The sequence below is a fragment of the Sinocyclocheilus grahami genome, unplaced genomic scaffold (assembly GCF_001515645.1).
Source record: "Sinocyclocheilus grahami isolate Dianchi unplaced genomic scaffold, SAMN03320097.WGS_v1.1 scaffold1170.1, whole genome shotgun sequence".
NCBI lineage: Eukaryota > Metazoa > Chordata > Actinopteri > Cypriniformes > Cyprinidae > Sinocyclocheilus > Sinocyclocheilus grahami.
In genome coordinates, this window is record NW_015506349.1 from 353,241 (window position 1) to 364,683 (window position 11,443).

An 11,443-nucleotide genomic window follows, 5' to 3' on the forward strand; every position below is an offset into this window, starting at 1 on the left:
GCTCATTTGCGGGATTAAAAAAGACAGATTTAAAAAAGGACTGAATTAAACACAATTCTTTTTGATTTTAAGGTTTGTTTGTTTGTTATTTGTAGTCTATATGTATATATATATATATATATATACACTACAAAAAAATAAGAAAAATTGTGTTTAATTAATATCATCAGGAGGACTAATAGTACAATAAATAAATTAGGACAGAGTCATAAACTTGTGATTTACGAATTATTGAACTGCAACAATATAACTAAAAATGCTTCTCTACAAATTGTCCAAAAGATAGTTATTTTCTTTCAAGTCTATTCTATTTGCGTAAGAACAGATCTGGTATAAAAGGTCTTTTTCCATCATCATTTATCTGTCAAATATAGACTTACACAGTACCAAAATCAAACAGAACTATTGAATAAAATACATCTCATCAGTCAAAGGGTTCATTTTGATAGCCCTACTCATTATTAACTTGTATTTACATGTTTTTTTATATATAATTTACACTGTAAAAAAAAAATGATTTTTTTGAAGAATGATTAAAAAAAATGGAACCATTAAAGGGTTAGTTCACCCAAAAATGAAAATTAGGCTGTGTTTTACTCACCCCCGATGCATCCTAGGTGTATGTGACTTTCTTCTTTCAGACGAATCCAGTCGGAGTCATATTAAAAATTGTCCTGGCTCTTCCGAGCTCTATCATTGCAGTCAGCGGGTGCTGCAGTTGAACAGTCCACAAGTCGTCAAATAAAGCGCGCGCATTCAAAAACGTGCCAATAACAGCCGAGTTGTTAATTTAGAGATAATTTAGAGTTTTTAAACTCACCTGCAGTCAATCACACACACACTATATTACACCCACTCAGATCCTTCTCGAACTGCCGAGTATTGTTTGCGTTTATCGCTCTCCAAGTGGTAGCACTTTATGGAGCCAGTTCCCTGTCCTAGTTTTCCTAGGAATCTAGTTTAGTCTTTGTAACGTAGTTTGTAGTCACGGGAAGAAGGAGGCGGGAACCGGCGAACATTTAAACAAACTTTAATAATAAAATAAACTCAAAACAGCGCGACAGCCCCTCGCGGACTGTCGTGTACAAACAAAACCAAAACACAAAATAAAATCCAGGCCTGGTCCTCTCTCGTCCAACACGGTCGTCACTCCCTTTTTATCCTTCCGGAGCTCCTCCGTGAGACTCGAGACCGGTGAGTGGGTGCAGGTGTCGCTCATTAGCAATCACTCCACTGGCCTCGCTCTGTTCCCACGGCTCTCGGCCCCGCCCCCACTCGTCACATACCCCCATCGCCCCTCGCAGGCCGGGGGGTACACCCGAGACTGCTCTCTACTCCCCCCCTCCCCCCTCCGGGGGAGAGCTCTCCGTCCCACCTCGTCTTCCATCGTTCCAGCACCACCGCCTCGGACAGCCACCGGCGGTCTCTCCGCTTGTTCCTGCTGCCCGATCTCCTCAGCAGCGAGGGCTCTTGACAGCGTGTCCCTCCTTCCTCCCGGGTTTCGGCACCAATGTAACGTAGTTCGTAGTCACGGGAAGAAGGAGGTGGGAACCGGCGAACATTTAAACAAACTTTAATAATAAAATAAACTCAAAACAGCGCGACAGCCCCTCGCGGACGACTGTCGCGCACAAACAAAACCAAAACACAAAATAAAATCCAGGCCTGGTCCTCTCTCGTCCAACACGGTCGTCACTCCCTTTTTATCCTTCCAGAGCTCCTCCGTGAGACTCGAGACCGGTGAGTGGGTGCAGGTGTCGCTCATTAGCATTCACTCCACCGGCCTCGCTCCGTTCCCACGGCCCCGCCCCCACTCGTCACAGTCTTGTTATACCCTTGACTCTTGATTCCAGTCTGTTTATCTCGTCCTGTCTGTCAGCGGCCTGCCCTGGAATTATCGCCTGTCTTGGATTATCTCTTTGTCTTGCCGTTTCTGACTCTGTTCGCTCCTGCCTAGATTATTGCATGTTTTTTGGATTACCTGTTTGCCTTGCCCCCTGGATTACGTTTGCCGTAGTTTGACCCACGCCAGTATATGGATTACTCTTTCATCTTGCCCTCTATATACCTGTTTGCCATTGTTTGACCCTGCCTGTTTCATATCATGTCTCTGAATAAAGTTTTGCATTTGGATCCGCACGTCTCACATCTCGTTCGCCCCATTACAGGGCTATAGCAAAGAATGTCACATTCTATTATTGAGCAAAACACTTGCACCTGCACGAGCGGTGATGGACCTAATAGTTACACTGTTGTTTTAAAGCACTTTCTATTTTATTTCATTCTATTCATGTCTGCATATAGAGACTGTTACAGTAGGCTACATAACATAAAACCCCATTACACTACAGATTGTAAAATGCTAAAATTTTTAAAAAGTAAAAACTTTCTTCCCCATTTATATTTGAAAAGCTATAAGAAAACTCTTTTTTGACAGTCGAGGGCAACAAAGAGTCAAAAGTTTCAGAATATACGAATCTGTCTAACTCAGCCAAACCTTGTCCAGTCCGGCTCCTGGAGGACCAACGTTCTGTTGTTTAGCTCCAACATCCTCCAACAGTTTTTTTTTTTTTTAAGTGATCCTGAAGACCTTAATTACCTTGTTCAAGTGTGTTAGTGCTGCAGTGATGACACACTCTTGTAGGCCAACCTGGAATGTGGTGCCATTCCGGTTCACTCAGCAAAATCCCAACAGGTTTTTTCTTTTTTGTCCATTGACCTTTGGATCATTGCAAAAATTAAGCTCTGTGATCAACATGATTCTTACACCTATTTGTTAATCACGATAACCTTCACAACTTTTATACATTTTGAAGCCTTAATACAATAGGCAGAATATATACAAGTATAAGGTCACATGACTTTTCCAACAATTTATCCCGAAAATGTGACTTGGAATAGTTTGCAAGAGCACGATTATTAACACAGCGAGGCTGAACCTCTGAAGTCCCATTTAGTCACTTGTTAGCAAGCGCCTTTTCCAAGACAAATAAAAGCTAGTAAAAAGTCACAAGTGGATGGATGTTATGTTTAAAAGTCACTGATGGATTTTATGTTGCAGAATAAGCCGCATAACTTTTAATGCAAACAGTAATTAAAATCAATTTTAGTTTTTAAAAACTAAACTAAACTAAAGCTCCACTATTTCTACTCCACTTCCATTCAGTTTTGATTATTATGTGTTTTTATGCCAATATATCATCACTATCTCTTTGAAAAATATCTATTTTTTAAAAATATGTTTATATTCCGTACCAAATATTATCCTTTGCCTAGCCAAATCACATTTGAGAGGGTCAAGTTTACATTCATATAGTATGACTTGTCCAAAATGCATCCACACCCATTTCTTACTAAATCAAAACGATATGAATCATATGAACTTTGATATACTGGTCTCAATAAAACAGACCTATCATTAAATTGCATTATACACCTTTTGATGGTAGCTATTATTAATTATCAACTCAAATACATAAATCTTTTAAAGAATATTATAGCAAAATAACATGGTATTACCGTCACTGCATCCCACTATAATATATTTTTCTTATTGCAGAAGGGAGAAGGGAAAAACAGCAACAGCACAGGAGTGATGTGACCCTGGTTTGGACACCTACCTTAACAACTCTGTTATCCAGGGCTTTTGTGTGCTCCTCAAACTCCTCGCCGATGGTGAAGTCGACCTCATAGTTTCTGAAGGTGCTGAGGGTTTTGGTCTCAAATTTGTCTCCGTTCTGCACAATGACCTTAGTCTGCTTGAGATGCACTGCGATCTTACGGGTGGCAAAGTCAATGTCTGTAGGGGAGGAATAGAATGATATATTAAAGTCTCAAAAAGGAAAGATCAGCACGATCCAAGTAGGAATGTGCGAAAGTATCAAAAGGAGGCTTTGAAATCACTTATATTTCATCCTGTGATGCAACAGACTGACAGAAATATTCATACGCTGGGACAAAGGTGGCCGAAGTGTTCAAGTTCGCTCATCTCCCACCTTTACCAAAGCGACTGATAAGATACTATGACCTTTGACCCTGAAACAAGCAACCCACTTATTGATTCATTTCTTGCACAAGATACTCAAAATTTTTTCTTCATTTAAATTCATTTATTAATTAACAATGATTTTATTTATTTAGTTATTGATCGCAAGTGGTCTAAAAATGCTGCAAAAGCCTGGTCAGCATTTTTATTACTATTAAGCACAATGAAAATAAATGCAATAAAATCTGTTGCAAAATGAATATTCTAAATGTATGCAACCCCAGTGCATGATGCATGAAACGTCTCACACCCCTATTGTGCGCTATATCCTATATTTTAACCTAAGATTTTGTAACAACTGTATTTTCGTTTTCAAGTTTATGGTTTTTATATTTTATTTTAATCGTTAATGTCAAGTAATGCATTTTTTGTTATTTTAGGTGTAGTTAATGATAATAACCCATATAAAGTCTTAAATATGAAGTGAGTGTATGCATTCAGATCTGCTGCAAAATGAAAAAAAAATGACAGAAACAGACATGAAATGTCTACCTCTATTATTTTGCACTACATCGTCTTTGCAGCAATTGCACATTCATTTATGCATGGCTACAGTGAACTCTGTCCGCTAAGAACAAGATAACCTATATGTTGATATAAGAGCCTGATCTGCATCTCTGGTGTGTAAATGCTCCTGTTGATAACTTTAGGATTCCAGCAGGTATTCAGTAAAAGAAATCACATACCCAGAGCCTTCATGACATCCTCAAAGTTGTCATTGCTGACCATCTCCCACGTTCCATTGAAATCAGCCGGCATTGTGAAGCTGGAGGTCGTGTGAGTAGAATGAGGTGAGCCACGGCCTTTTATTGCAGTGTGAGTGAGCAAATGAACTGTACGAACAGAGTTCGTCTGATAAGTCCCTTTATCTTCATTGAAAAAAAAAGTGACGTGACATGTGGCCAAGTATGGTGACCCATACTCGGAATTAGTGCTCTGCATTTACCCATCCAAAGTGCACACACACAGCAGTGAACACACACACACCGTGAACACACACCCGGAGCAGTGGGCAGCCATTTATGCTGCGGCGCCCGGGGAGCAGTTGGGGGTTCGGTGCCTTGCTCAAGGGCACCTCAGTCGTGGTATTGAAGGTGGGAGAGAGCGCTGTACATTCACTCCCCCCACCTACAATTCCTGCCGGTACGAGACTCGAACCCACAAACTTTGGGTTATGAGTCCGACTCTCTAACCATTAGGCCACAACTTCCCTTGGAAGTCGTGAAAAAGGGGTGGGCTTTATTAAGGGGATGTACTCGTGTCAGCATTTAATATGGTCTGAGAGAAAGATACAGACAAGTTGTGTAGATATTGCAGTTGTCATGAAATTTTAAAGCTGTGATAGCAGTATCCCACACTTTGTCATGTTATACTTCCTCATAATCAGCAGTTTTTAAAATAATCTTGTGGAATTCTTGTGCATTAGAATTCTAAAGTTTAAAACAATTTTCTAACATTCTTTGGAACGTTCCCTAGTCTAAAGTCCGATACAAACTTGTGGAGTTCAATAACAGCTGGTATTGAACCAAAAGGGGAACAAACCAAATACAAAAAAAAAAAAAAATATATATATATATATATATATATTTTTTTTTTTTTTAATTCAGCTTATCACTCAAATCGCTTTATGCCAGTAGCTTTGTTTGCAATTAAAATATTTTATTAAACATGCAAAATATAAGCATTTTCACTACTGGTCTCAGACTTAATATAAAGACTTACTTTATGTTTGAGGTCGATAAGATTTGTCAAATATCTTTGAAAGAAATCTCTCATGCTCGCCAAGGCTGCATTATTTTTAAATGACAAGAAAAAGTACAAATTAAATAATAGTAAAAATAGTTCAAAAATACAATAGGAACAGTAATACTGTGAAATATTTTGACATCGTTGATATTTTAAGCAGCACAACCTTTACGCAAAGAACAGCATTTATTTGAAGTATTTTTATAACAATATGGAAGTCTTTAATGTCACTTTGGATACATTTAATGCATCCTTGCTGATTAAAGGTATTCATTTCTTTCTAAAAAATCGTACTTTTGCATGATAGTTTAAGTTAATAAAAAATGTTGTTGCCCATGTGCAATAAAATAGCAAAGTATGGCAGTGATGTGTCAGGAGGGAGGCAAGTAATACTGTTTCACTTGCATTTGTGGATTTGTCACTACCACTGTAACACTGCTGAAAGTATAGGACACATGACGATAAGCTCAGAGTAGATAAGTGTCTTTATGCTGCATCTGATCTCTGTCACCATGAGACAAATCACACTTATTATCAGCTCAGCACATAGATCATGAAATATCAGTGATCATGACATTAATGCAATTACTTTTCAGATTCCACCAGTACAGTGGGTACAGAAAAGAACAGGGGCGGATTTAGTGATTTGGGGGCCCCAGGCAAAATACAGGAATGGGGCCCTATACAATTTCACACATTTACAACCTTGAGGTTCCTTTCACTGTTGCTCGCTGCTGCACGACCGTGTCCCATAGTTGTGTCTAATCTTTTAGATTTTTCATGTACATGTTATAAATAAATGATTTCTTTAATGTTGTAAATCCCTTGTTCATATTTAAACTGGTTATAATAATATTAGAGTGGGTTGGACACTAGGTGGAGCGTTGGGGTCATTTTCACTATGCAATTGTCTACACAACGCAAGGCTGTCTAATTCTAAACTTTAAAACATACATTTATTTTTATTTATTTTAATTGCACATTTAAATTAAACTGAAGGAAATTATAAATAAAAACATATCTAATTAATTGAATTCATAAAAACAACTTAATTTATTAATTTGTATACAATATTAGGGCCCTATGAAATTTGAATTTTATTGACTTATTTTTTAGAAATTCTGTGTTGTGTATTTTCATTTTGCTGGTAATCAAATGAAGGCGAAAACATTAATCTATCTTTTATTCCAATGAAAATTAATTTTTAATTAAATTTTTAAACCCTTTAATTTTTGTACATTCAAAATGCTACACAACAGAAGTTTACTGTGTAACGAGCAATGTCATGGAATTCGTCAAATATTAAACGAATAAATCAAATGCAATTCAGTGCACTTCAATCAAACCGCGATATGGACTAGTGTATGTGAATATTAAATGGCAAAAATACTATTTAGCTACTACAGACGACAACCGCGAGTGTTGCGCGTGCTTAAATAGCAAGCTAACAAACGAAACGTGCGTCTGCGCCGTACATTCCGTCACATTCCGCGTTACACAGTAAATTCCGTTTTTATGAATAGATTCCGACGGTTGTCGTGGTAATGAACACCACAGCAGCCACTTGTGCGTCCGCACTGAACGCACATCTCGCATATAAAAAGCATTTTAGGAGGCCCTTAACTTTTGGGGGCCCAAGGCGGTCGCCTACCTTTGCCTAATGGTTAAGTCCGCCTCTGGAAAAGAATCACCTTTTTTCAATCCTTGCTAGTGCAACAGAAGCAATCAATCAAGGGCCTAGCATTAGCTACCACCCAAGCAAACAAAAATATTTCTTAATCAGTGGAAACCGTTACAGTGTTTTCTATCGCAATAAGCGTTTGCATTCAATCAATAAAAATCGAATGTAGTTCTTAATTTGTTTGAGAACTGAGAAAGACCATTCCATTAATAGGTGCAGTGTCGTGGCCACATACAGTGGGGAAAAAAAGTATTTAGTCAGCCACCAATTGTGCAAGTTCTCCCACTTAAAAAGATGAGAGAGGCCTGTAATTTTCATCATAGGTATACCTCAACTATGAGAGACAAAATGAGAAAAAAAATCCAGAAAATCACATTGTAGGATTTTTAAAGAATTTATTTGCATGGAGTCACAATCACACATCAAGACATTGTTAAGATGATTTATTTCAAGACATCTGTCATGTTTCCGTCCTGAAATCTCGTGTGTGTTGAACTAATTTTTTACGCACCTCATAAACCTTCCGTTGCAAATCCCAAAACGTCATTTTAGAGGTGATAACAGAGACTTGAGCCATTGATATGCAGGCTAATGCAGTTATTAATGCAGTCTAATACGGTTATTAGAGAGAGGGAGAGAGAGAGATTAAGTGCGTCTATGCGTCTCTCAGCAGCGTTCAGCAGCAGCGTCTACTAATAGCGAATCTTTAAGTTAAACTGCTTCAAGAACCTCGCTACTGAGAAATGTCATGTAGCTTTTCAGCTGTGAAACTATTTTATTGATAAATTTTTTGCTCAATGTCTTCTCGGGTTTTGGTTCTTTTACTGTTGTAGATAGCCCATAGTATAACAAAAATATTATATCTCTCTTCATTGTGTTTGGGCCCCCCTGGACGAGCGAGCATAGGCACGTCCCTAGAATGCCTATGCGTAAATCCGGCCCTGGTTGGAAGGCACTGTCAATAGATCTCCAGGGTAAAGTTGTGGACAGGCACAAGTCAGGAGATGGATACGAAAAAATGTAATGGCTTTATCAATACCTAGAAGCACAGTGAAGTCTATTATTAAGAAGTGGAATGTATTTGGTACAACACAGACCCTTCCTGGATCAGGACGTCACTCCAAACTGGATGGAAGAGCCGGAGGAATCTAGTCAGAGAGGCGACCAAGAGGCCGACAGCAACTCTGAAGCAGCTGCAGGAATTTATGACAAAGAGTGGTCATTGTGTGCCTGTGACAACAATATCACACATTCTCCACAAATGTGGCTTGTATGGGAGGGTTGCAAGAAAAAAGCCACTCCTCAAGAAAGGCCACATGCAGTCACAACTGAGCTTAGCAGATGAGACTAAAATTATCTAAATATTATATCTCTCTTCATTGTGTTTGGGCCCCCCTGGACGAGCGAGCATAGGCACGTCCCTAGAATGCCTATGCGTAAATCCGGCCCTGGTTGGAAGGCACTGTCAATAGATCTCCAGGGTAAAGTTGTGGACAGGCACAAGTCAGGAGATGGATACGAAAAAATGTAATGGCTTTATCAATACCTAGAAGCACAGTGAAGTCTATTATTAAGAAGTGGAATGTATTTGGTACAACACAGACCCTTCCTGGATCAGGACGTCACTCCAAACTGGATGGAAGAGCCGGAGGAATCTAGTCAGAGAGGCGACCAAGAGGCCGACAGCAACTCTGAAGCAGCTGCAGGAATTTATGACAAAGAGTGGTCATTGTGTGCCTGTGACAACAATATCACACATTCTCCACAAATGTGGCTTGTATGGGAGGGTTGCAAGAAAAAAGCCACTCCTCAAGAAAGGCCACATGCAGTCACAACTGAGCTTAGCAGATGAGACTAAAATTATCTTTTTTGCCCTCAACACCAAACGATATGTCTAGTGGAAATCCAATACAGTCATACAATCTGGAATGTCTTGAAGACTGCAGTCCACAAACAGTCACCATCAAATTGAACTGAACTTGAACAGTTCTGCAAAGACGAGCGGGCAAATATCCCAAAGATGTTCATAGTTAGTAGAATGGACATTTCACAGCATTGAAAACTACTCAGAAAAACAAACAAACAAATAAATCAATAATGCACTCTTATAAATTCATCATTTTTAGCCTGAATGATTCATCAACAAGTGCATCAAATTTTTGTTCTTCAATATTAATATAAGTAAGTGTACAGGAGCAAAAAGCAGAGATGAGGAGAGAGGTGACTGTACACGTATACTCCAGATCATGTAGGCTAAAGTTCAGTTTGCTGTCTGTGACATGTACTGTTGTGCAATTCTTCCTGTAAATAAATGACAACTATCATGCAGTTTCATCGATTATGACATTAGTGTTTTAAATTTACTGCATTGCTCACAGTGTTAACAGTGCAACAGACACAGTAACATTTTGACAAATCAGGCCAAATAATGTACTGTTTGTTGAACCATGATAAACATCCCTGCAATATTATGCTCATTGCATTAAGACAATGACGAAGTAAGTCACTTCATTTGCTTAAAAAAAACAAAAAACAAATATGCACTACCATTCAAAGGTTCAGAAGACTCTTCTGTTCACCAAGGCTGCATTCATTTGACTAAACAGTAATAGCGTGAAATATCATTACAATTTAAAATAACTCTTTTCTATTTGAATTTATTTTAAAATATAATTTATTCCTGTGATGCAAAGATGAATTTTTCAGCAGACATTAGTCTTCAGTGTCACACTGTAAAAAATTGCCAGGAATTTACAGGTTTTATTTTACAATAAATTACTGTAGTCAGAAACAAAACTACACCCCGTTAAAACTACATAGCCTAAAAGGTATATGTAACTGAAATTAGTCCAACATAAAAGCATGAAAAGTATTTAGGTACAGCGGTTTCAATATGCCTCAAACATTGCAGAAGACTATGGAAAAGTATTAAACAAAGTATAATGGTTTCTATGCCACCAATGGCATTCTTCAAACAGGCATCACCTTTATGGGACATGAACACATCCTTAAGTTAGATCCTTCCTTTTTAACAAAAGAATAACAACAACAAGAAAAAATATTAATAACTGAAATCGCACAAACCTTGCACCTGTTCATAATGTACATTATTAATCTGTGTGTGTGTGTGTGTGTGTGTGTGTGAGAGGTTATTTGAGTGAGTGTGATTTATTAATATTTGTGAGTGAATGTGTGTGCGCGTGGATGAGTGAAAGTGTATTGTTTGTTTGCATGTGCATGGTTGTGCTTGTGTCACGAATCCTGTCCATAGACTTCCATCCGCTCGCCACCAAAGATCGCTCTTCCATTACATTGACTCTCACTACACAGACTGTTACGTCACTCCGGACCTGAATCGCACAAACCTTGCACCTGTTCATAATGTACATTATTAATCTGTGTGTGTGTGTGTGTGTGTGAGAGAGAGAGAGAGAGAGGTGATTTGAGTGAGTGTGATTTATTAATATTTGTGAGTGAATGTGTGTGCGCGTGGATGAGTGAAAGTGTATTGTTTGTTTGCATGTGCATGGTTGTGCTTGTGTCACGAATCCTGTCCATAGACTTCCATCCGCTCGCCACCAAAGATCGCTCTTCCATTACATTGACTCTCACTACACAGACTGTTACGTCACTCCGGACTACAGTTCCCATCATCCATTGCACTGATCACACACACACAGCTGTAACTAATCACACATTCACTTTATAACACCCACTCAGATCCTGCTCAAGTCGCCCAGTATTATTTAGCGTTTACCACTGTTTAGTTGATAGCTACTTTACGGAGCCTGCTCTATCTTTCCCAGTTTATTCATAGTCTTGCCTTGCCTGTTTTGATTCTCGCCTGTGTATTTCGGATTACCCCCTTCGTCTTGCCGTTTGGACTCTGTTTACCCCTGACTGGATTATCTCTCTTTGCCTTGCCCTGTTGGATATTGTTCACCGTCGATCGACCCACGCCCGTTTACTGG

General features: G+C 38.8%; 1 protein-coding gene across 1 annotated transcript; it reads right to left on the bottom strand.

Annotated features, from left to right (window-relative positions):
• Nucleotides 1-2,143: 2,143 nt before the first annotated feature.
• Nucleotides 2,144-4,895, bottom strand: LOC107567571 (retinol-binding protein 2-like). Its single transcript, XM_016253262.1, has 3 exons — nt 4,732-4,895; nt 3,621-3,799; nt 2,144-2,170 (listed from the first exon to the last, which is right to left on the bottom strand). The coding sequence occupies exons 1-3, from the start codon at nt 4,802-4,804 to the stop codon at nt 2,144-2,146; spliced, it is 279 nt and encodes a 92-aa protein (XP_016108748.1). The 5' UTR covers nt 4,805-4,895.
• Between the last annotated feature and the right edge of the window lie 6,548 nt (nt 4,896-11,443).